This window comes from Pterocles gutturalis, unplaced genomic scaffold, assembly GCF_000699245.1.
Source record: "Pterocles gutturalis isolate BGI_N339 unplaced genomic scaffold, ASM69924v1 scaffold44123, whole genome shotgun sequence".
Lineage (NCBI taxonomy): Eukaryota > Metazoa > Chordata > Aves > Pterocliformes > Pteroclidae > Pterocles > Pterocles gutturalis.
The window spans coordinates 3382-29498 of record NW_010122068.1 but is presented as its reverse complement, the minus strand read 5'-3'; the positions used below and the strand labels follow the sequence as shown (position 1 = coordinate 29498).

General features: G+C 48.9%; 1 protein-coding gene across 1 annotated transcript; it reads left to right on the top strand.

Annotated features, from left to right (window-relative positions):
* The first annotated feature begins 386 nt into the window (after positions 1-386).
* Positions 387-19224, top strand: ACVR1 (activin A receptor, type I). Its single transcript, XM_010077418.1, has 8 exons — positions 387-648; positions 1138-1355; positions 4695-4794; positions 6979-7125; positions 9617-9892; positions 13322-13519; positions 16820-16950; positions 17969-19224. The coding sequence occupies exons 1-8, from the start codon at positions 402-404 to the stop codon at positions 18101-18103; spliced, it is 1452 nt and encodes a 483-aa protein (XP_010075720.1). The 5' UTR covers positions 387-401; the 3' UTR covers positions 18104-19224.
* The last annotated feature ends 6893 nt before the right edge of the window (positions 19225-26117 follow it).

Sequence of the window (26117 nt, the reverse complement as noted above, 5' to 3'; positions counted from 1 at the left end):
AGCCCTTTCCATTTAGAAATATCTTGGGGTTTGGCAAATCTGTTTTAAATTTACCTTGTTTGTTAGTGGGGTTTTTTTTTTCCTCTGCTGAGTGTCCTGTGTGTGTGACCCTCCCATGTTGTACACCCGCAGCAGTGGATGTAAAATGTCACCAAGCTTTGGAAATGGGAGGACTGGGAGTGGGCAGATAGGGCTGGGTGCTAGCTCGTGTCTTTGTCTTGCTGAAACGGCTGAATTAATACTGTTAGCTCCTATTTGGTGGAGCTGCAAGTAGTAGTTTTTCCCCTAAACAGAAGGTTTTAGTGCCTAATGAGTTCATTATCTCGGTATAACTGAAGCTATTAAGGATATGATGGTGTTTTTCCTCCACTCTCCGCACAGATGATGAGCTGAAGCTGAACATGGTCCCCTACGAATGTGTGTGTGAAGGCATGTCCTGCGGGAACGGAGATCGTTGTCAAGGCCAGCAGTGTTTTGCTTCCCTGAGCATTAACGACGGTGCTAAGGTTTACCAGAAAGGCTGCTTCCAAGTCTACGAACAAGGGAAAATGACGTGCAAAACGCCTCCATCTCCTGACCAGGCTGTGGAGTGCTGCCAAGGGTACCTGTGCAACATGAACATCACCGCGCAGCTGCCTTCCTCGAAAGGTGAGAGGGTCGGGAACCGGCAGGGAGTGGCCAGACAGAACTCGGCTCTGCTCTGGTGTGATGGGAGCGGGATGCCCTCTGTGCTGGTGGGTGTGAGGGTCCGTCAGCGCAGCGAAGCCCTTTCTGCTTCATTCCCTGCCCTGGGGACACGTGCCCACGGAACGATGTGTGTTGCTGGATGAAGGATGGGGTTAAAGCACACAGACAGGGCCAGGGCTGAGGTCCTGCCTGGGAGTGCCTGGCACAGTCCCGCTGGGGTTTGCTCTGGGGACGGTGTTGTGACAGCTCTGCAGGAGCCCCCGCGGTCGCAGCCCTGGTGTAGGCTCACACTGCGTGGCTCTGGCTGCGTCACGGCCTCGCGCTCAGACTGGGGGGCTGCAGAGTTACATGTTGGGTTTAAAAAGACTTTCTCTGGGGATTTGCAAATTTATTTTTTTCTCTTTCTCTCCCCCCACCTTTTTTTTTTTTCCTTCCCCTCTCCTTTCCAAGGGCAAACTTTTCAAGGAGAAGCTGCGGGTTACAGCATGGAAACACTAATCATTGTTATACTGGCGCCTGTGGTAGTGTTGATAGTTTTTTCTGCAGTAGCTGTGCTGATCATCCGGAGAATACAGAAAAACCATATGGAGAGGCTCAACTCTAGGGATGCCGAATACGGCACAATTGAGGGACTCATCGCGTCAAATGTTGGGGACAGCACGTTGGCAGTAAGTGACCTGTGTGTGCTGGGTAAAACTTTGTGTGAACTTTCTTCACGTCCAGACTCTCCTGTCCCACCTCCAGACATGGCCACATCAGTAACAGGACCTTTTGCTGCCGGGGGATGACAGTTAGCACTTCTGTGGTGGCACTCCTGTGCTCACAAAGCCGTGGTTTAGATGAAATTTGACCAAAGGATAGCTTTTGCAAGTATAGTTCCTTTGACCTGGAGAATTGCTATGAGCTTGTAGCCAAACTGCTCATGTTCCTAGAAGCAATGTCTAAACAGCAAAACAGAGCATGCCTGATTTGTTGCCCAGCCTGAAGGGATAGGAAAGGTGTAAAAGTGTACTGCACCTTTGATAGATGAAAGACAGCCTGAAAGGTTGGAAAAGATGCGAGAGGAAGAAGAAAAGAGAAGTACTTTTAAGTTTAAAAACTTCACCTGACTTCTGTGATCTTAGTAGAAGGGCTCTTGGATGACTAGGAAATTAAGCGGTGGGAATTTCAAGAAATGAGAGCCGCTTACTCAAAAATCAGTTTTTAAAATGTTACCCCAGTTCCCTCCACTTGTAATATTCTAATAAAGGGCATTGCTTTTGGGTACGGTCAGAGACAGGATACTGCTCCAGTGGGACCTTAGGGTGGCCACTGGTGACAGCGTTTTGGCTTTTAACTGTGGTGCAAACTGCAGCAGCTTTCTGTGACTGCCCTGCTGTTCTGCTGCAGCTTGGCCCTATGTAAGCTATACTTGGTAATTTATTTGACTCTTTAATTAGCCCACAAGGTTTGATTCTATGTCACTGCTTTAAAGCAGCCAGCTTTGAGACTGTCACCATGAGCTAGGCATGTGTGCAGCTGGTTATCTGTCTTGAAGCACTGGCTTGAAGCTTTTACCAGCTCTTATCTCTTATCAGTGCAAGACCATTTCCATTCCATTTGCAAACCTTTTGCACTTCAAATCATTTAATGTTACTTGGAAACAGTGATAAAACCTGAGAAGAATGAATCAATATCCTTTTTAGATGACATTGGAGAAGTTGCTAACTGTAAAGGTTTGGTCTAATGGAGCAGTTTTGTGCACAGCTTTGTAACTGCAGTGCCTCTGCTGTGCTGGTGATGTGAAAGAAAAAAAAAAATTGGTAGGTCCTTGTTACTAAATGTTCATCCAAACAGTAAGTTGTTTTTAAATTCCAGATTTTTCTTGTCCATTGTGTGTGTTAAATTGCTGGTTTTGTAACATATTAGATTAGTTTACGTTTAGGATTAGTCTCCATAGTGTAGCAAATACTTGAAGCCCTGAGCTTCCTAGTGGGGAATGGAAAGAGCTCTGACCTCTTCAAATCTTGTTTTTACAGTCACTGCAGATAAGTTTTTGCCTCTTTCTGGTGCAAGCAGGATGGAAAATGAGCTCTCTATACTGAAAAGCAAAATAGCAGTCTCCTGTCATTCTTAAATTATCTTTTTCTTGAGCACTCATTAAAAAATGTTAGGAGAAATGGGATTTCATCAGATCTGGTTAAAGCCCAGTAGTGCAGTTTGCTGGAAATATCAGGTAATTATGCTTATGCTTTTATCCTGTTTGCCTTTGTAAAGGAAAAAAAAAAAGTCCAGTAGTATAGTTGTTAATGCTTTGAACTAGTATGGAAGTCTGAGCCATAGCAGTAGCTGGGTATAGGATTTGAAAAGGCTGATAGGATCTGAAGGTCCGAGGAGCAGCAGTGAGGATTGCTGCAGCAGCCTGCCGCCTGCTCCGGCGCGCCAAAGCTCTGGTCTGCAGGGGCGTGCGGGTCCCTGCTCGGGCTCTCCAAAGTGGGGAGCATGGTGCGTGGGCGATGGGGGGCCCGGGCTACTGCGCAAGCCCAGCACCTGGTTCAGCACCTCCAGAGGGGCTCGGGTTCGGGTGCTGCTGGGGGTGGGGGGCACGGCGGGAGAGTGGGGCAGCGAAGCAAGGCTCCAGCTCTGGGGAAGCCAGCAGCCTGGAGTGTGTGATTAGGAACGCAAGGAGGACATTTGACAGGCAGGCGATGCTTTTCACCTCCTGGCAGATCCCATCCCTTCTGTGGCTCCGAATGGCACAACCTGCTGGGACGGGGTGGTGCGGGTGCCCCCCGGCCGTGCCGATGGGCTGTGCGGGGATGGGCACTTGTGCTGGTGGCAGCAGCTGGCTCGTCCCCACGGGCAGGCACCTCTCCAGTCCCTGTGTCCTGGAGTCGCCCCTGGCTGGGACACCCAGGACGCGAGCTGTGCGCTGTCACCTCTCCACTCGGCTCACACGGACCTGAAAGACACCATCTGCGGGGTTTTTTCTGCAAAACTGACACCCCTCCCCACATTATTTCAAACAAAGTGGTCAGTGTGCAGGCCATGGGTTAAAGTTCAGAAAAAACAAGTTCTATCACTGGAATGTGTTGGTTTCATCTGTCTTACCATTTCAGTTAGAAACTTGCAGCTGTGGCTGTTTCTAGAGTATGTTATACCAGTGGAAAAAAAATTCAAAAATGGTAAATGTCTCTTTCTAATGCGCGTTTATTCATAGAGATTCATAAAACAGATTCTGAGGTTATCTGATACCACAGGTCGGTGGGGCTGGGATCTGATGAGTGCAGACACATTTGTGCTGCTGTGCCCTCCTAGTCACTGCTAGGGAGAAACCGCTGGAAGAATGGGAAAAGTGCAGGAATGGTTAAAAGTCAGTGCTGGTTTTCTTTTTGCTGACTGTATAGGGATGAAGGTCTTGGGTATAGGAGACATCAGAGAAAGTTTATTTCTTAGTGAGGTGGCTCAAATTATTGCAAGATACAGAAGATTTTGTGGGGAAAAGAAGCTGGTACGGATGCAGAATTGAGAGAGGGTAAGCTAAGTAAGAGAAGAGCGAAGGGCTGGAGGAGGGTGGGATTCGCTGCAGGGCAGAGCTCAGGGGCTACGAGCAAGCTTCCAGGTTCTCTGGCAGTAAATTCATTGTCATCTGGGGACTAAAATGATTTGTTTATTAAACAAAGTGCCAAATAAGAGTCAGAATAAGAGCTCTGAGAATGCAGCAGTGCTCGATTTGGTTGCTGTGCTGTGTGTGGCATTTCAGACCAAGTGATCGTGCGTAAGGGGTGGCTCCCTGGCCAGCCTGCGCTGTGCACGGGATGGCCTTTGAAGTGGTGAATCTTGCAGAGAACGTTCTCTGTCCATCTGTGGTGGCAATGGTATGTCCTGATCCTGCATGACCAGAGCCTTGGAGGTACCAGTGAGCTGTGACTTCACCTTCCCTGCCAAGCGCTGTGCCTTTGTGTGTGTAAATGGAGAAGAACCTCGTTTCTCGTTGGTTGTACAGCTCTGCTTTTCCTTTTGAACAGGATTTATTGGACCATTCCTGCACATCTGGAAGTGGTTCTGGACTTCCTTTCTTGGTGCAAAGAACGGTGGCTCGCCAGATCACCCTTGTCGAGTGTGTAGGTGAGTGTAATTCTTGTTCACATCTAGTGCCAAGTCTCGGTAGCACATGCAGAGAGAAGGCTTTATTTCCTATCCTCATCAACTGGTTTTCCTTAGTTGCTTATACCATATATGGAACTCTTCAGGTTTCAGCTTACAGAACATACTTGGTTTTGGAAAGTGAAGAGAAAAAGTTCCTTTCAGATGTGTGCAGAAGAGAGGGGCAAATATCTGTGCTTTGTAATTGAAAAAATTAACCTTTGTTCGGTAAGGTGATGTTGGAAAATAGAAACTAGGCTTGTTTGGGTACTTTGTAAGCAAAACAGACTATGTGTTTAGAAAAGCAAGCTCAATTTGAAGTTTGAAAGTATCAAACTGTGAAACAGACATTTGTTCATTAAAGTGTTCAGTTAGAAAGCTTTAGAATTAGAGAGAGATTCTAGATTTGAGATCCGGAGTTGAAGCATCAAGCAAAGTGATTAAAGTGGCATATTAAAAAAAAAAAGTGTGATCCTGGGCCGTTAGAATGGGAATATGAATGTTTTTTGCAGCTTACTTGCTCTGCACTGTTGCTTTGGGACGTGCAGGCAATGATGTGCTGTTGCTGCTCTTTCCCCCCTGAAAGAGAGAATCTCTCTAGTAATTCTTCCCTAAAACTCTTCTGGGTTTTTAGGTTTTTTTCAGGACTTTAGTGTTAATTTTAAGAAGCTGTTAGATGTTTCTTCAGCATATATACATTAATTGAGTAGTGTTACATTTGAATTTAGTAATATTGGGAAGCATTTGGGTCAGAGATATCCTGAGACAGACACTGAGCCAAGATGCTGTACTAGCTATTAGGAGAAAAAAAAAAGCCTGTTCTGAATATGTTTTCTGCTGCTGCTTCAGCAATTTGAACTCGGAATGAGTTAACACCTTCCTGTAAGTCACTAGAAGTTGTAACTCATCAGGGTGTTAAATCAAGCCCCAGACTAAACCAGAAGAATCTGAATTTATAAGAACCAGGCCCACATGTCACCAGCATTTCCTCGCTTTTGGCTTGTGGTGTCTCTTGAGCAGGCACAGTGTTCACACCTGCGGTCAGGTCATGGTGCATAGTCTGCTCTGCAGTGTCGGAAGTGGTAGCGTGTGACATGCATGATGTAGCCTGTGATAGAGACCCCTTGCTGTGCATGTATGTACGGATGAGTACACGTGTCTCCCTGGAAGCACGCCTGTTCCCACGTTAGCTCGGGCTGGCGCCGCTTCCAGAGATGGCGTGGTTCCGCCCGTGCGGCAGAACCGGGTGACGGTGCTTGTGCGGGAGGGCTCTTCGGGGGGACAGCGCTGGGGCATCAGTGTGGGGTATCTCCCGTCACTTGGTTGTACCTGCTGATTCGGGCGTGCTTCTCAAGAACACTGGGAGCAGCAAAGGGCAGAACTTGGGTATTTGTAGTTGTTGGGTCTAGCACAGTTCATTGCACAGACCCTGCTGCTGCTGTTTTCGGGCTGCCATGAAGATGGCAATGCCCAGAACTTTGCTGATGTGCCTTGTCCAGCTTCATAAGCTCCTGGGGTCAAAGGCTTGGTATGCAGACAGTGTGTCCTGATCTCCCCAGGACAGGGGTGGGGGTTTGGGCTTTTGCTTTCTTTGTGGGTTTTTCTTTGTCATTTTTTTGTTTGTAGGTGGGTGGGGGTTTTTTCTGTGTGTGTGTTTGTTTCTTTTAAACTGTCATTCTGTGTTTTGTGTGTGTCTGTGCAGATTTTTTTTTTTTGCAAGGGCTGATAACATAATAGAAATGTAAGGGCTGTATCCTCAGCATGATGTATCCTGCCTGTCCTCCTAACTTCAGAATTCATCTGTTCGTGTTGCGTACACTGGGCTTGCAGTGTGCTGCCCAAGCTGCTTAAGCTGCAGCAGTGCTTCTGTTGCTGGTAGTTGAATAATTACACCTGCCCCGTGCAAACCCTCTGTGCTGTGCCAGCATGCGCGGAGGAGATCTCCATACTCTCGGAGCTTGCACTTGGAACAAACAGGAATATTTAAGGGCTAGTGGAGCACAGTGTGACTGTAACAGTGGTAAGAAGCAAATGCAGGGGTGAGCAAACCACACCAGAGTGATATTTGGGCTGTAACTGTTGGGTTTCCATCCTGTTAGCTAACCCTGCCCTTCTGCCCTGTGAGGACTGTTAGGTGACAGCTTTATGGTGTTTCTTCCCCCCCAGGAAAGGGCCGATATGGAGAAGTTTGGAGGGGTCAGTGGCAAGGAGAAAATGTTGCTGTGAAGATCTTCTCTTCTAGGGATGAAAAATCCTGGTTCAGGGAAACTGAATTGTACAACACTGTATTGCTGCGGCATGAAAATATTTTAGGTAAGTAGAGCCACCGTGTTCGTGTTTCCTAGTGCAGCTGGCGTAAAGGTGAGTGAACTGAACGGGTCCCCTGCAGAGCACTGCAGAATGGCCAGGTATCTTGCAGGGATCAGGCTCTTGTGTTTGTGATAAACAGTTGAAGGGAAATTTCAAGGGGGATACTGGAAGGAGGGTGCTGAAGTCCGAGTCTCATGTGGATGAAGTGTCAGAGCAACCGTGAATCCTTGTCCTCCTGCAGTGTTCTGGGAAGAAGCAGTCAACCAGATGAATCAGTTGTGGGTAGCACAGGGTGTAGAGGAGAAGGGAGGTGCACAGACCCCTGTGCTAAGAATTCAGCCTTGCAGCTCTCACTGCCGGGCAGCCCAATGGCGAGAGCATTGTGCAGTGAGGAGAAGTTCTAGTGCATCTGGGGTTTTGTAACTTCAGTTTATCTGGAGGAAATGAAGGGAGATAAAGAGGGGAGGAGTTTATAAGGAGATCTAAATATCTGAATGCTTTTCCTTCTGCCTGAATAAACTGCAGTATGAATCCATTATTTTTTTTCTGTTTAACTGTTCTGCTCGGGGTCAAACTAAGCTCCTTTTGGTGTTTAAACTTCAACTATAGTTGCCTCTTTGTGGTGTACCTCATTTCCCTGTAAGTATGGAAGGATGATGATTTTGAATCTTGTGCATCCCTTGTACCTTGTGCACTCATTCCTGTGGCTCTGTTTGTGTGTGAGCCATGGCAGAGGTTTAAGCGGCCCTGTTCATCCCTGGTAGACATGACCTCCTCTCACTGGTGTGCCACCTTTACGCATAAAAGCATCAACGTGTTTTCTGTGTGCTGACATTACCTTGCCTGCAATCTGTCTCTCTCCAGTCAGTTTTACTGGGGCTCCTTGTTCTTGTTTCCTGTTGGAGAATATCCCTTGGCTCTATAGCTCACCCTGATAGACGTTTGTCTAATGTTTCCTGAAGCTGTTCCTTTGTTACTGCAAAAATAATTTGGTGGCCTCCTGAAATGTGGGTTATTGAACTTTCCTTCCCGAGAGAGCGAGTAACTTGGCTGAAATTACATTACACGTTTCCCATGTTCCTCTGTCTGTTTAGTCTTTCTTGATAACTGTCAGATTTGTTGGCTATTTTATAGAATTTTTTTAGATGCGATATTAAACAGTATCCCAGATTACAAAAGTGTCACATATTGTGCAGAAATCTGACTTCAGGGAGAGAAAGTAGCGGGTGTTCTTTCTGACTAATGTCGTCTGTGGGCTTTTAATAAACATGATTTGTTTTTCTGACTTGGGGATGAAGCTTTTGTTCCTTCCCAGCTCAAGCTGTTGAGGTCAACAGTGTGCTGACACACAATCAATTCAGAGGTAACAGGAAGGGAGCTCCTCCTGAATTTTGGGTTCAGTTTTAAGACACTGCATTTTTGAAGCAGTTCTTGAGGTTCATGAGTTTCGAAGAGAAATTTTTCTCTGTTTCTTTGTGGCAAATCATTGTGAGATGCAGCTATGATGCATAAAGGTGCTCTGCCTTACTTGACCATTGAAGTAAGTTGCACAGCAGTTGAACTGTCTAATATTTGAAGTAGAATAATTACTATTAGTTGTTTTTTGGTGTGCGTGTCTCCTGGTCCTGCCACACTCTCCATAGCCATCTGCCACTCTTTGTCCCATGGCTCGGTGGCGAGCTGGTGCACAGCCAAGATCAATGGAGCCTACAGCAGTTGAGAGCAGTCGCGTGGGTCTGGTGATAGATCAGGTTGCAGCAGTCCCTCTGTAGCCTTCCAAGCAATTGGAGATCACTGGAGAGCAGGTTGGAGCTGCGGCGAGATGTGCTTTTTTCAGTCTGATCACAGGGTGTGATGGTCCGTGCGGGGACAGCAAGCTTGTGATGTGTGGAGGCTGGTTGCTGAAGTGCTCCAAAGAGACCTACCTGGGATGTCACTGTGAAGCTGGCAAAACGTATAGTGTCCGCTTGTCAAGGTCTTTAACCCTTTTCTCAGCAGCCGGCCCTGGCTGCTTCATGTCCTTAAAAGTGGAAATTAGTTATGACTTGTCTGTCAGAGGTGTTGCTTGTCTCTGGTGTGATCCTGCGGAGTGGACAGCAGCAGATGGGCTGCAGCCTGGTGGTCATCCCGTTCAACTGGAAACTTCCCCATCCCCAAGGCCTTCAAAAAGAAGGGGGGAAAAATTATGTTTATTTTTAATTTTTTTTAAAGTAGGTGGTTCTTACAAGTAGTTGTCTGGTGTGACTGACCGAATACATAAACACATTCTTGTGAACAGACTTGATACAGAGTTCCAGTTCTGGAAACAAGTTTCATCCTGGCAATAGTATCTGCAGTCTGGTCTCAGTGCAGTGCAGCCATGGGCAGGTTTGGATTCAGCAGAGATTTACATCGCAAGGGGGGGCTAGTGGCCTTGGGTCTTTTCCTGGGGGACTCAGAAGGAGCTCTGTAATTTTTTGTTGTTTTTCCTTTTTTCTTCTTCTCCTCTTTCCAGGTTTTATTGCATCTGACATGACTTCCAGAAACTCTAGCACGCAGCTGTGGTTAATTACCCACTACCACGAAATGGGGTCTCTGTACGACTATCTCCAGCTCACCACCCTGGACACTGTCAGCTGCCTGCGCATCGTCCTGTCCATAGCTAGTGGCCTTGCACATTTGCACATAGAGATTTTTGGAACCCAGGGGAAGCCTGCAATTTCTCATCGGGACTTGAAGAGCAAAAATATCCTCGTCAAGAAGAACGGGCAGTGCTGCATAGCGGATTTAGGTGAGTTCCTTTCGATGCCAAGACACTCAGTGCGTCCCTGCAGAAATCAAATGCATTGGGTAACTCTGACTGGAGAAGACTTAAAGTAACCTTAAAATCTGCTTGCCATGGTCTGGTGTCCCCTGAAGGCTTGTGGCAGCCACTAGATGGCACTTACAACTCAGCAATGTCCCTCTGCGGCAGGGGACCCAGCCCAGCGCTGCCTTCTGGAGCAGAGCTCGCCTTTGGGGCTTTTCGTGGGTTTTTGTTGTTCAGTTCCGTTCCTGGATCCCAGAAGGCAGCAGTTACTAGGCTTCAGCTCACTTCTGAACTGATAAATGTCCTTCCACTTAGTCTAAGAACGGTGTGCTCGCTGTCCCAAGCTCCGCAGCTCCAGACAATTCGGTGAGCCCACAGCTGGTGCTCTGTGACCGGCTGGTTTTGGACGTTAAGCTGGTGGGGTGCTGGGAAACACCTGCAGCAGTGTGGCTCGTTCACCCCTCGGGGGTCTGTCTGACAATACTGTTTTTCTTTTTTTTTTTTTCTAAAGACAAGGGAGAACATAATGGTAGGAAAACAGTGCTGAGGAGTCATCGGTGAGACAAAAAGCGTACTGGGAGGTGGGAGTTTTTTTCAATAATAATTCCACTGCATAGTTCCTGACACTTGTGCCTGAAGGCCATGAGATACGCACAGGGAAAAAGTGAGAGCCACACACCTGGGCCTGTCTAAATTTGCAGAGGGGATAGCAAGTGGAAAATACAAAACTTCAGAGGCTGGCTTTTAAATAAATTAGTAGCTCCCATTGAGGAGGGCGCAGCACATACTGGCATTGATTGACATCACATAACATGAAATCTGCTACATCATTTATCCAGAGGCCTCAGATATTTGAGAAATATTTTTTTTTCTGAGAGTACAGCAAGAAACATTTCCCACTTAATTTTTTTTGAGGGTAAAATAGCTATTTGTTTAAACATGAAAACCTCAGGTGTGCATCTGATACAGATTAGGAACGAAGGAAGAATGTAAAGGAGAGTTAACAAAGGATTTGTTGCTTCTGGGGTATATTCGTGCCCTTTCTTTCTGTATAGCTTTTTTTTCCTCCTCTGTTTCCTCCTCATCTGTTTCAGCACATGCACCATACAAGAAAAATGTCACGTGGAGGCTGGTAGGTGGGAGCAGATGAAGGGTTCCTTGGAGCTGCCCAGAGCTAAGCTGGGTGCGGGTTCTGTCGGTCACACCAGGTTCTGGGCTTGCAGCGTTCCCACCAGGAACCGGTGTCAGCTCTGGGAACGAAGTAAAGTTGCTGTGATGCATCTCTTGCAGTTGGTGGAGCACGCCTGTTGCTGGCAGCCCGGGTGCAGCATGCCTGGGTGCTGTGTCGTGGGGTCTTTGCCGTGCAGCCCCTGTCCCAGCGGGCAGCGACCACAGGAGCTGGGTGAGCTGGCCGCTCATCGTGCGGGGAACCAGCATCTCCAACAGCAGCCCGAGGGTCCAGAGCTGCAGTTACAAAACCGAGTGTTTCGCATGTGTTCTAGCTAAGCAGAAACTGCTTGATAAAGTCCCAGGATGGACATCGGTCTCGGTTCACTCTGTCAGCACTGCGGAAAGTTCTGTTCTTGTGCATTGTCATAGCTCTTAGTTGGGCAACGTTATAGGAGAGCAGCATAATGCTTATACAAAAAGAGGAAAAAAGCCCAAAGCTCTTCGTACTCCCTCCCTCCCCTTGCCCCTCCGTGTAGAGCAGTGAATGTGCGTTCGAAACAAATCCAGGGAGGAAGGTGCAGATACAGATAACAAAGCAGCTGCTCGGGTCTTGTTTCTAGCAGATACTCCAGCATACGCCGAAGAGGATTTTTTGTTGCCTTGAAAAATCCACGTTTCATCAGTTTGTATTCCTGTCAGGCTTTTCTCTGTCAAGAGTTGGTATCTCACAGCAAGAGCTTTCTGACCAGCACTTCTCGCCCTCAGGCGAGGTGGGCGCTGGGATCTCCTGGTCTCAGCTGCCCTGGGAGCCTGGTTACAACACTGCTGTCCCCTGACCTTATTGCGACATGTCCCCAGCTGTAGTGTGCGGGTGCTGACTTGCGTCCCTCAGCCTGCAGCCTTTGACCTGTCAGGCTGTTGAATCCGCTTTGCCCAGTTTGGATGGAGCGTTATGGCTTTTATCGAAGCGTTCTCCAACGTCTTGACGTCTTCAGAGTTTGCCAGGAAATTTGTTTTCTAACCTTTGTTTCCAGTGCACAAGGTGTTTTTTTTTTAAATATTATAATCCACTGCCTATACATACGTATATCCATGTATGATAGAAACCAGTATAAACAAATACACAAATCTATAGGAGTGTGTGTAAATATACACCATAGATAGAGAGATGACAAAAATGTTTTTATCTGGAGAGCAGACTTTCCAAATGACCTCCTCAGCAGTCCCAGGGTTAGCAGGCGCTATCTCTCTAGAGGTGCCCTGTGCATTTTCTTAGCAGCTTGAAACTGCTTGAAGTGCACTTAAATTGTCAGAAAGTGTTTTCCAAATTTTTGTTACTGTGAAGTACAGAGTGGGGTTTTTTGAGAAAAAAAAAAAAAGTATCAATGATCTGGTGATAGGTTAATTTTTTGTGAGGCTGAGTTAAAAACTTTTAAAGTTTCATCTCAAGCTCATGTTAAGTGTAAATAGTGTGTGCTGTTCTTAAGAGTCGCTGAGGAAATCAGGGAGAGTTTATTCCGTCCTTTCCATTGCTTAGTTTTGTCATGCACCTGTTGCTGCTCAATTTGCAGTGCTCGCTGTTTACCATGGCAAAATGAGTACTCTGCGTGTTTCCAAATTTACCGTAATTTAGTCCCTCACATAATGTTCTTCACTTAAATGTTTAGTAATTAGTAGAAACTAGGTAGAGTGGGTTTGACTGACTCATTTTTAGATCAGCTTGAGGATGTTTATTTTTCAAGGTACCGCAAACACGGTGGTTTTTATTTTCCAGCTTTATTTTTTAACTTGTGTCTATCCATCATGCAGTGTTTTTCTTCTCTCTTCCCCACAGTTCGGATATACCCGCCTACCCAAAAGTTCTATAAATAAATTTGAATGCTGTGTAAAATTGTTTTCTTCTAAGTAACAGATGCCTGCCCTTCTGCGCATACGTGCCTGGAGCGCTGGTGACATCCAGTGGCTGCAAAACACTTAATGACGACATTTTGCAACAGTGCAATAACATGCTTAATGGTGATCCCGGGGGAGATAATGGGGCTCAGCCTCCGGACACGGTGGCTGGGTTGGATAGCTCGTGTGGCACTGACCCAGTCGGTCTTTGGACAGGTGGACTCGCAGTTCCTTCTTCTTAAGAAGCTGTCTGCTGGGTGTCACTGCTCCCCTCTGATTTTTAAGCCTGTGCTGCTGTAGTTTTAAAGGAGACTTAACAGGTGGTGTTTTTTTTTTTTTGTCCCTCAGGCCTTGCAGTAATGCACTCCCAAAGCACAAACCAGCTGGATGTGGGGAACAATCCCCGCGTAGGTACCAAGCGCTACATGGCTCCAGAAGTCTTGGACGAAACGATCCAGGCAGACTGCTTTGACTCCTACAAAAGGGTGGATATCTGGGCTTTTGGGCTGGTCCTTTGGGAAGTGGCCAGGCGCATGGTTAGCAACGGTAAGTGTTTGGGGCTGGGCGCTGCTGCAGGACCCGCAGCTGCCTTGTTAACCAGTTTGCCTGGCTTGCACTGGCAGCTCTGCCACGATGACGTGAAGCTTAGCGCGGGCTGACTGCAGACCTGACAGTGATGAGGGGTAAATGCAACAGTAATTTGGTTCGGGCTGAGCTCGGTGCCACCGTGGAAGCACTTGTCACAATAATACCGATATGTCATGACATTGGCCATCTCAGGAAAGTGTTGCATTTCGGACAATGGTGATACTAATTCCACAGTACTTATTTCCAGTTGCTCTGTGTTTCTGGCTGGTGCCACAAGCAGTTACTCTTACTTGCACTGTTTGAAATGGAGTAAACATGTTTTCTCTCAAAGCCAAGTGTTTAGCTGTGTGGAAATCATTCCTTCAGCAGGTGGTCACTCAGATAACCCTGTTTGATGTGGAATAAGACTTTGGCCCTGGGAGTGGGCGTGCTGAGGTCAAGGCAGCACGCTCGTGTGAGCTGGGTGATGGTGTGTCGTTGGTGGGCTAGAGGCACCTGGCAGTGATGGATGCTCAGGGTTTTTGCCGCTGTCCCATGCTGGTGGATGCTTGTCATCTCATTTACAGGGTGTAAATGCAGAGTGTGTTCCAGTGAGTCAGCCTGGTTTAGTGCTTCAGTTCATCTGACTAATAAGTCTGATATTTTTAATTTTTTTATTGGTATTTTTTAAAAATGTTTGTTTTTACTTTTTTTAATTTTTAACATTTTTTTAAGCTTGTCTAATGGTCCCCAAGGGGACACAGTGATTCTCAGTACTTCCCTGTTGTGGTTTAGTGTAACAAGGAAGTTGTGATGGGAAACTCCTTTGCCAAAACTAAGAGTACTTGTGCATCGTCTTTGTGCTGTAGCAGGAGCCACTCAGCATCTCTGTACTTGAAAATGGGATTTAAGCCCCCAAATCGGTATTTTACACTCTTTAAACAGACCTGTGCTTGTTCCTTGCAGCATGGTGGTTCACCGCGCTGTGAACGCGCTCCCTGCCCAGCGTGCGGTGCCTCGCATCTTCCCTTACCTGGTACCCACAGCTCTGCTCCGCAGGAGTCGTCGCTGTTGTCCCCGGTATCGCGATCGGGTTCAATGTCACCAGTAACACCAGCAGCTGAAGGCTAGCTGCTGCTCCGAGCCACCCCGGAGCGTGGTCCTCGCTGTCCCTGCGAGGCTGCGCTGCTGCTCGGGGGGCTGCGCAGACCTCGCTGTGCTCCAGCACCCGCATTTGCGCGTGCATGGGACAAGCTGACGTTGACGTAACGAGGGATAAAGGGGAAGGAAACGCTGCTGTGTGTGTGAGTTCCAGCTGATTTGAGCAGCAAAAAGCCAGCAACCCCAGGGGAAAAACAGCAATATATTGTAAATGACAGCAGTGACTCTTAAACTGCCCAGAAAGCGGCGAGCTGTAGGTCATGCTGGGGGACCCTGGGGTCTCCGGGCAGCGAGCGGCTGCCTGGCTCTTGTCGAGGGCAGTGTGTCACAGTTTGGGGACAGCTTTGCCCGCGGAGCAGTGTGGGCTAGAGGTTGCAGCGGCTTGCTGGCCCCGCTGCCCGGCAGTCCCAGGGGGCTGTGACAGTGGCTGCAGTGGACCGGAGCACTCTGGAGTCGCCCCTTTGGAGCACAGGCTAGACCCCCTTAGTTTTGTGGCTATAGCTGTGTGTCTTTTCCGAAATAGCCAGCTGTGCACCCTGTTCCTTGGAAGGACTGCATGAAAATAGTAAATTGGAGCCAGACGCTCTCTTGGAGTGATAAAGTTCATCTGTAATATCCTGATGACCCTGGAACAGTTTTCAGAGCCCTACAACCCAGCTCTGGAGCTCTGTGTGTAACTGGTACAAAACCAGTGCTCTGTCTGAGACAGAAGTACAGACGGTGTGGATGCACAAGTGGGTCTTGGTACTCCTGAGTTCTCACAATAAAGTTACGTTCTGGGAGGAAGCAGGAGTGTAAAAACAAGAGTTCAGCCCAATTATGGATTGCTCGAAGGAGGAGGTGGGTGACGCTTCTTTACACAGTGTGTCAGATGAGTCGTGTCTTCTGCACCCACGTCAGAATACCTCCGGGCAAAGCCTGCAGTCTGCTGGGTGGTTTGTAGTGGTAACATGCCTGGATAGTCAAAGCTTTGAGCTGTCCTCCTGTTTTCTGATGGAGTTGTAATTTCCCAAAAACCATTTCCCTTTTCAGCTAGTCATCCCAGAGAGAGATTTACAGTTTTTCATTGGAGATCTATGGAATTTTGGTCGCCATCAAGCCATAGAACAAGAAATCTAAATCTCAACCACTGTATAGCAAAGTTTGAGAACCTCTTTTCAGCTTCAGTATATCCAAAGCAACAGAAATTCTCCTGGATTTCACGTATGGCTGACGGAGGGACAGCTGCCAGTCCACTCAAAGGCAGTTTGGAGGCGGTTCTGCCCGTTTTCTCCTGAACATCGAGGGCTTCACTCACTCTGTGTTCCTCCAAGCTGCTGACCCACATGCCTGCCTTTGAACACCAGTTTTTAAATTGGCTTCCTAAGAAAGCTGAGCTCCCCATAGATCATTTCTGAGCTTAATCTGGTGCTGCAGTAGCGGTGCTGCAAGCGTGCCTTGGAGTGGGCGAGAGGCCCTTCAGCCGGCCGGGCTTGTGTAAGTGGGGTGGCGAGGGCACATACAAACCCGTTTTCCAATGCAGGATCCTAGAACATGCGTTTGGACACAGGGTGCCACGGGCTCTCGGGTGTCTGGCTTTGCGATGGCACGTGGTGCCGGTTACCCCAGGTGTTTCACTGTTTTAATAACCAGGAATAAAATTATCTGGAGCACCAGTGTGAGGGTCTGCAGCAGCCGACGTGCTTCTTGGGCTCTGTCGGGAATCGTAAAACCATGTGAAGCGTGGAGTGGGCCTATTACAAACCCCAGCGCAGACCTTAAGTTTTTACATTTGCTAGCAGAAATCCAGTGCTGTGGTTGTCAGTAGCCCTCCGTGTGTTATGGAAGATGGCCTTTTGGCGAGTGACTTTTATTTCTCATTGTTTCAGCTCAGGCGTCTGCAAAATGATGTGGTTCTTACTTTGTGGAATTGTAACAGGACCCAATTAATTAATTAGAAAAAAGCTGTTCCTACGGTTATGAGTACTATTCTGTTTAGTGCCTGCTTGACAGTGATGTTAACTTTTGAAAGGTCTTTGTGCTGCGCAGACGGCGAGGTCGCCGGTTCTCTCCTCTGCAGCAATGCTGTTTGGCTGGCGCAGCTGTGAAATAACGCCTCTGCTGCTTGTGTCTCCCCAGGGATTGTGGAGGACTATAAACCGCCCTTCTATGACTTGGTTCCAAACGATCCCAGCTTTGAAGACATGAGAAAAGTGGTGTGTGTCGATCAGCAGAGGCCGAACATTCCCAACAGATGGTTCTCAGACCCGGTAAGCGGGGGTGCTGCGGATGCTCTGCAGAAGGGACGCGCCGACCTTTCTGCTTCTCGGATGAAGCCGGGAAAGTTATTCTCAGTTCTCACTGGAAACTGAAATGGTCTCGGTGCCACTTGTCAGGAGCATCACCTGGACAGAGCTCAGAAGGATGCTGGTGGGACCTTTATCTTGCAGAAGGAAGGAAACACAGCAAGCAAGGTTATGGCTGTGGAGTCTGAGCTCTCTCAGATCAGCCTGTTTGGAGCATGGCTTAGCAATAACTATTTGGAAACTGCTCTTCCTACGTGCTCATTCTCTCTCCCAAGGAGAGTCTCTCTAAGGGCAAGGTAGCCTGTGTGGGCCTCTCTGTGGCTCACAAGCATGCAGATACAGAACAGGATTTTGGTCTCTCCCCTGCCTACAGGATAAGGGACTGTTGTCCTTATGGAAAGGTGAGAGCTGGAGTTTATTTTTCTTTATCAGAATCAGCCTGCACTTTCCAGGTGGTTTTGTTCCTTATCACTGACGCTGTGGAGGCCGGTTGGCATCCGCTGGACTGGCTGGGGCCAGCAAGGACGAGAGGTCCCAGCTGTGAGGTTCTGGTCGCAGAGCCATGACCTGTGCTGCTGCACCCACCAGCTGTGCGTCCCAGCCACTGGCAGCTGCGCTGGACATGGTGAAATCAGACAGAAAACCCAGACCTTCCTCCACGGATCTTGTGAGAGGTCATTTAATTGAAAGAGATTCTGTGGAGTGTTTTCTTAATTGGAAAAAACCAAAACTCCATTGTCACTAGCTTGTCAGTCAGCCCATTATCTCGTTATTCTCTTGGTTTAACCAATTTATCAAACTTTGGGTTCTTTTCAACCCTTGAAAGCGGTATGTTTGACAGATAGCAGTGAGCTCTCTGCAGACTTCGAAAGTGGAGTATGAGTAAGGCAATAAAACAGTCTGTGTTAGTGCTTCGCCCAGCCTGGTGCTTCCTGGCTCATGACTCCTGTACTTACCTGCTTTCTTTGTGTTCTTTTCCCAGACGTTAACGTCTCTCGCCAAGCTGATGAAAGAATGCTGGTATCAAAACCCATCGGCCAGACTAACAGCCCTGCGCATCAAAAAGACTTTGACCAAAATTGATAATTCCTTAGATAAACTGAAAGCTGACTGTTGACCTTCTCATGGTGCTCTCCGGACAGGAAGGCGTTGGGCGGGTTGGGAAGCAGCCTGGCCAGACGGTTCAGGCAGCTGGGCCCCCCGTGGCTCCTGAGAGAGGCAGGAGCTCTGACCCAGCCGTCGCTGCGGGAGCCATCCCAACCGTGCAGACTTTGCTCAGAGACTGCAGTGGGCATTTCCCAAATGGTCAAGCTGTAAGGACTCACGCTGGATGTACTGTTGCAAAGGTAGTGGCCTGAAGGAAGACAGAGAAATCCTAAGACAAGATCAGGGCATTAAATAATGGCTTTGAACAGCTTTTTTTCTTTTCTTTTTTTTTTTTTAATTCTCCTAATCACTCCAGGGTGAACACATGGAAGTGGTAAATTTTAATCAGCAATATTGCCTGTGCTTCTCTTCTTTATTGCACTAGGAATTCTTTGCATTCCTTACTTGCACTGTCACTGTTAATTTTAATGACATGACTTGCCGAAAATATGATTGGCTGTGTACTACATTGGTCTATGCCTGAACAATAGGAAATCAATTTGGTAAACTGAAAAATGTAACTGTCAGATTTTAGCTGCATTTTACATGTGTACTGATGTTTACAATAATGCTGAACATTAGGAATTTCTCGTTTATACAAAACTTGCAAATTATTTATTACTAGTGCACTTGCCAGTTTTTTAAACTGCAAAATAAGTGCATAAAGTTAAAGCTTATTTTTATGTCGCCTCTTTCATGATTTCTTACACAGATGTTTTTGTAACACAATATAACCTGAAACATAAATTGTTTTCTGTATTACCATATTACAACTCAATAGTCACATTTTAAGTGCTTCACATTTGTAGGTGTGTGGTCTGTAACATATTTTTCAGTTCAAATACGGAACATATATATAGCCATTACCCACATGACGTTGTGTCTAGTATCTTACTGATCTATAAGAGGAAAGCAACGGAGGAATTAACTAGAATTTTAGGTCATGAATGCTGTGGGGAAAATGCATTTTATTTCTTCTAAGCTATATAATATGCATTTAAATTCTGCCAGAAAAATAACTATTTTGTTTTAATCTACTTTTTCTATTTAGTAGTTATTTGTATAAATTAAATAGAATGTTTTCAAGTCAAACAGCAGAGTGTTTGAGTTCTCTTACTGCCGGTCAGTACCGCAGGAGTGCTAACGGAGCCATGCTGTCGCCGGTCGTGTGCTCGCAGGTGAGCAGAGCTGGTCCCCATCGATCCGGGGTGGAACCACAGCGTGGGGGCTGCTCGCAGCTGTTTGTCCGGGTGTTTTTCCCGTACTGAGCTGGATCCCAGAACAGCGCAGCAGGAGCTGGTGAGCTCTCTTTGGGTGTGACGTCAAGCGTGTCCGTGCAAACCCCCTAGAGCCTGCCCGGCAGGAGGAGGTGTTATCCCCCAGCCTTAGGGGAAGGATTCAGCTTTGTAAAGCCCCGAGAGCTGTTTTCTCTGCCTGCACCTCTTGATACTCTCATCTTCTTTCTTACGCCAAGTGGAAGAGTAACACAGAAGTGGCAGTGCCCTTTCGTCCTCGGGAAAGAATGGAGTCTTGAAATCCCCCAGGTGATCTGAGGACCTGGGTTGTTATTAGCTATTTGGACGTGTTTTCCCTCTGGGTTAAAAAATTTCTCTGAGGTTCCCTTCTGTGCTTTAAGTCCACCCGATTCTGCTCTCCGGATTCTCTGTCATTTTTCCTTCTGAGACCAGTCTTCCTTGTCCTGCTCTGGCCAAGTGGCACGCCTGCCTTTTTCTCCATTTCTAGCGCAGAAATAGCAGCCAAGTTTGTGGGGCCGAGGGACTGCTCGGTGCAGCAGCTCGGCAGAGCAGGCTGAGTTGATAGCAGTTGCTAGGTTTCTTAATTATACTTGATGAGAATCCGAGCAGCTCCAGAGCTGCAGAAAGCATAGGAGAAGCAGGATGAGGTTAGCCTTTATTGATGTCTTTAGAAGGAAGTCAAAGGCTTGGCTGCCCCAGTGCATTCCGGTTTGAGTTAAGCTGGTGTCTGTGTGATGCACGCTGGGCTGACCAACCCCTGCAGCCCGGCAGGCACAGGGTCGCAGCAACGGTGCGAGCGGAGGGTGAGAGGCGAGGCAGCTCTGCAGGCAGACGGGGACAGCGCTGGAGGTGACATTTCAGTGTGCAGGGTGAAAGCGGCTGGTCAGGTTTTTTACCCGGAGTTTTCACATCTCCAGTGTTTTCCAGTACAGGTGGTGGAGGAGAGGCAGCCTGTCCTGCTGATGGCTAGTAGGAGTTCCAGCCGTGCTGGCTGAGTCCGCAGTGCCTTTCCCAAACGCTGCCAAACCCGCTCATGGCATCTCACCAGGTGTTTGGGGAAGATGGTCGTGCTAAAGACTTGATCCATCTCTTCTCTGCGCTGTGGCATCTTCTGAAAAGTGCTGTGTACTCTGGAGAGCGACGTGCCTGCAGGTCGGGAACAGCTCCGTGGTGGTTCACTCTGCTGTCGCTGAAGATCCGCAGCGCTGGGTACCAGTCTGGGGGCTGTGCTGGGGCTGGCTGGGATCCTGCCCCAGGGTAGCGCACAGATCTCCGGGGGCTCGTCCCAGGCTGGGCTCTGGGAACCACTGGCCTCCTCCGAGTTTGGGCTTGACTAAGGAACTTTAGCATGAATTAAAACTGGAGTATTGGCTCTCTCTATAAAGCAGGGATGACCAACTAGAGGAAAAAACACAAACCATAAAACCGCCCCAGTAATATCCCATTTATCCCAGGTTAGGTAGAGAAGATGGTCCAAGCAGGCTGCTGGCAGGGTAAAAAATTCTGTCCAGTGCTGGGGCTCCTGCGCACTCATCGATGTGCTAGACAAGGTCATTGCTGCTGGTAGCTTTCTTTTTGCATATCAGGACATCCAGGGATTATTTTAAACAAAATTCATGCTTGTGCTCTGCTAATGAAGTATTTCTGGTCCAGGCTTTGACTGAACTATTTGGAATGTTAACTGATTTTTTTTTCATTAAGTGCCTATTTGGCAAACTTGAATCAAGAAAATTGGGTGCAAAGTAGTAATTTCTTAGCAACTTCTTACGCTTGACTTAGGGAGAAGTCGCTCAGCGCTGTGCTTGTCGAAGGTATCGTTGCTGCTGAGGATGGTCGGGTCCATGCTTTTGGAAGGCAGCAGAACCAGCCGTGTCCGGAGCGCTCCCCGTGGGAACTAGAGAGTGGCGCACGTGGGAGCAGAGAAGGAAGACCTTTGTGATGGCCAGCGAAGGATCGTCAGTGGTCTGTGTTCCGTACCCTCACTCTCAAGTGTCTGGACAGTCACAGGAGAAAAGTTGTTGCTGCTCTTCCCCTCACGGTGCCAAGGCTGGGCAGCGGGGGAGAGTTCCCAAGGGGGAACACCCCCACCTCCCACGCTGTGTTTCCAGCATGTTTATTAATTGATGCTGCTCCAGTACCCCTATAAAATCTAATCTTCTAAAGAGATTTGGAATGCTTATATATATAATCTGCTGCACTAAGGGCATCACTGCATTTATTGCTATGGAGATGGCACAAGCAGTTCCCAGCTGAATTATTCAGGCATCTGGTGGATTTGCATGGCGTACAGCATGGATCTGGGGTGTTCGAGCAGCGCCTGGCCGTGTGGCAGAGCCCGAGCAAGCGGAGGCCAGCGTGTACAAAAGAAACAAAACGCTGCCTCGGCGCGGGAGAGGTGCTGTCTGTGCAGCACAGCTCTCTGCTGCGGGGTGCGACCGCCCGCCCCTTCCAGGAGGAAGGCTGGGAGAACCCTCTGCTGGGCTAGGGCTGGATGGGGAGCCTGCTGCTCTTTTCCATGTGCAGATGGGGGTTAGCAGTATGGTGCATTTTGACCAGTGTCCTAGGGACAGCCCGTGGCCGGCGGCTCGTGTGAGTGTCGCTGTGGTGGAGTCACTGGAGCTTCCTCCTGCTTGTCCCTGACTGCCCTGGGGGCTTCTCTGCTGGGATTTTCTATGGCAAATCCATCTCAAGCCTTGCAGGATGTTTTTATTTACCTGGATTAAACTGTTTGATAGGGAGGCACAAGGAGGGATTCTCTTCCTTGCAGGGGAAAGCATGGGCTGTGCAGAAAGATCATCCGTGGCATAGTGGTTGGCACTGGAGAAGGGAAACAAAGACATTGCGGGTGCCGTTCCATTTAAACAGAGAGGATGTAAACCTTTCTCAAGCACAGAATACACTTCTACATTTTAAAGCTGAGATTTGTGGGTGAAAAGTGGGGGTTTTATCAGCTGTGGAGTTAACGATATGCTGTGACAGATGTTCTCACCTGGGAACAGCACATTGGCTTCATCCCCAGTTGGAAGGAGAAATCTCGCCGTGCTTCTAGTGCCGGAACCAGGAAACCGTGCCAAGACATGCCAAGGTGTGCGAGGAGCAGCAGAGCGCAGCCGTGCGCGGTGTACGTCCGTCTCGGCCCGGCGCGGTGGAGGAGAGGCTGCGAGAGGGACCTCGGGTGCTCGCTGCCTCCGGATCTCGGGTGGTGCAGAGCCGCGGGAAGCCTGCAGAAGGGATCTTCCGGGGGACGTCTGCTCGCTGGATCAGGCTGTTCTGTGCCAGCCAGGCTGCCAGAGGCCAGGAACACGGTCCTCCTGGGGACGGTGGCCTGTGACACCCTGCACCAAAGTGCCTGCCAGCTCTCAGGCTTGGGGACTTCGCTGCTGGTTTGGCTTTTGTTGTTTGTTTTTTATTAAATGTGTGTTTTCCTTTCCAGCCCCGTAGCTGCTGTGTCTGAGCCTGCGGTGCAGCGCTGGCGGAGCAGCACGAGGGCGGGTGCAGGCGTCCTGCAGCTCCCCGGGGCTCTGCACTCACAGATCTCAGAAATCTCTCTGCTGCTTCTCCACCACAGCTCTGTGCCGGTCTTTGGTCTTTGTGACCCGCGGGACTGATTTGCAGATGATGCGAGGTGGATTTTTAAAGTGACCTGTCATCAGTAACTACCAATGTGTCTCTCCAGCTGCAGTCCCCAGCAAAAGGCTGACCACCTTTTCCAGTGCCTGACGGGGGGTTTCACTGTCGCAGAGCCCGGAGCTCCCAAAATCAGCAGGCGTTCAGAGACTGGCAGCGGTGTTAGGCGCTCCGTGTGTTGCTGTGCTGAAGTCTGTTCCTTTGGAAGAACGAAGAGCTGATGCTGTGTTCAGCTTCAACACCTATATTTTTCTTCTTCCTGTAGGCATCCTGGAAAGCTGAATTTATTCTTTTTTTGGTGGCTTTCCCAGCACATAGAAGGAGCCGGCACAGTCTGCTCTGCTGGGCTGCGGCGAGGCAGCAGGTTAGGAGAGGAGGAGGCAGAGAGCCCCGCGGGTGCGTGCCATCGGTTCCCCTGCCCTGCACGGGGGCTGCTTCCCACCCATTTCAAGGTATCGGAGCGTCTTCACGGAATAAGGCTGCAACTTCCATCTCCTGGCAGCCCAGGAAGGAAAAATGAGGATCTAACCCTGGGAGTTACTTGAGGATTTGACCTGGTTTGGGTGTTTTTCCAGTCCTGTAACTGCAGCACGGGCTGGTGACCATGCTGCGGCTGCTGCCCGGGCTCCGTGTGCTGGCTTGCCTTTGGTCCAGGGTTTGGTCTGCAGCCATTGCTGGAAGTGGGGTGAATGTCCCAGGCGGGGGGGTTCTCGATGGAAATGGCCATGTGGGTGTCCTGGCACCGGGAGGTCTCGCTGAGCTCTGCTTACTGACACCCACGGCGGCCAGCCCGTGGGGTCATGCCGGGCGCTGCGTCACTCGTTGAAGTGCCTGGGATGATGTCCTGCGGTCAGCTTCTTTTGGTCTTAAAAGATGGTGACACCCTTGGCTGGAGCTTGATGGCTGCTGCTAACGTGATTTGGGGACTTTGTGCCACACCAACCTCTTCCCCCATGGGTCTCTGCAGCAATCTGCTGAATTTTTCACCACCCAAAAACCCCTACCCCGAATGTTAGTGCTTTAGATTCAAGGAGCAGATCGCTTTTCGTTCTTGGAAGGTTCTCCGGGAAAACCTGGAGCCTTAGAATGCAATTCCTACCGAAGGGGAGGGACAGGGAACTGTGGGATGCTGGCCAGGAGCTTTATTGTAAAATTTGCAAAAATTGCTTTCACACTACATTGCCTCCAAGAAAAATAACGTTATCTTTAACGTAAATGCTGAACAGGAGGGAAGGGGAAGGTCTAAAGGGCAGTTGTAAGCATAGCAGAACTGCTGGCAAACAGGAGCTCGCCGTAACTCGTGTTCAATTAAATGCAAAATGCAGAGGGGAAAGCGATGTCTTTGTCTGCCCGTTTATCCCTGCTTGGTTATTCACTGTGTGTGGATCTTGCATTCTTCAACACGTGGAGTTAATAGCTTAGTATGTGTCGTACACTTGAGCTGGTCAAGGCGTGTGGAGCACAAACACCGGCGTTTTCTGAGGGTGCAGGCGCTGAGCAGACCTTGGGCAGCACGACGCCTCAACTGCGTCGCTATCGATCGATCCCACGGCTGGAGCTCCAGCGGCTGTATTTCAACAGACGCTGGAAACAAGCTGAGAGCTGCAACCGGTTCACTGTGCCGGGTCTCTTGTAGTGAGATTCTGGGTGAGTTTAAAATACATGGCTCCCTGTCGGCATTAGCAGAAAGAACATTGGTAACAGTAAAAAAGAAAAGCGCTAATGGCATTTTACTGTTTCTAATTAGTCACTGAAATGAGATCATCTTCAATTGCATCTCCTCCACGAGCACCTTTTTTTAAAAAAAAATTGCCCGAGAAACTTCACAGAGCTCAATATTCACAGTGTCTCCTGCTCTGGTGTATCGGGATCGCGGATCCCAGTGGAAGCCGGTGGGGAAAGCGCTCTGGCCCCTGCGTCACTCCCGCCTGTTGCTCCTTTGTCCGGTTCCAGCAGCCACCAGCGATGGTCCGGTTCTCCTGGTGCTGTTCCTGGGAATCTCTCCCTGTCTCCCTCTCCCAGGAGATGGTTCCTGCATGGTCCCCAGGAGCCCCTCTGGGAAATGCCCAGAATAAACCCTGATGCCAGATAACCCCCGACCTGCTCCAGAGCCCCGGTTATTGCGATGGAGGGGCTGGCGCAGCGCGTTCCTGCCCACACCAATACAGAAACGACTGGTGAGGACAGGAGCATCTCCAGCACCGTCCTCGGAGAGGTCTGAGAGGAAGAGAGGAGGACACACCAGTCACCCCAGAACACAGGTAAGGCGCGGAGAGGCAGTCCCGTTAGAGAATTAATAATTACACTGATGCTCCCTCCTTGGACACTTCTGATGTCTGAATGATGCTGAAATGTTCTGAGAAGTTCTGTTACCACCCTCCTGCTCTAAAAGACACCACTTGGGTTAATATGAACTTTTGAGTAGGTTTCTGGCTCCTGTTTAATGGGATTTCAGCGTTTGGAGAGGGGGGATGCGACTGAAGAGTTCTGAAGTTTGGAACAGTTTGGGAGTTTTTTGACCTTTTTCTAATTGCCATGGTCAACAGTGTAACATTTTTGCAGAAATGTGTTATTCTGATGGCAATTTTTGGAAGGTTTCATAGCGTTTCTGGATGAATGGAGCTGGAGACAGCTAGCAAGGCTGCTCGCAGCTGGGATCCCGGCCCGGGCTGGGGAGGACGGAGGTGGGCAGCAACCGCTGACCTGCCGGCGTTGGGGATGGCCACGCTCTGGGCTCTGTGTTGCTTGCACAAAACTTCCGTAGGTCTCTGTTGTGTCCTGATGTGGAGCATAACAAATTACACAACAGAATTCTTGTTTTCCAGCCAACCCTTGAAGTACTTCCAGCTGGCAAACATCCTTGTGGTGTCACCCGTTTCCAGAGGCTCCCCGGTCCCAGGACACGCTGTTTCTGCCCCGCTCTGAACTGTGCCATGCACACGTCGAACCGGGAGCACGTTCGCCTCGCAGTAGCCTCTGAGCGTGCTGGGTTTTCCCTCCATCCCTTGTTTCATTGCTCTTCTGTTTTTCACTGTGGAGGATCAGAGACCAAGGTCAGTGATGGGGACAGCTGGGGACCCAAACCTGACGAATGCTCGGGAT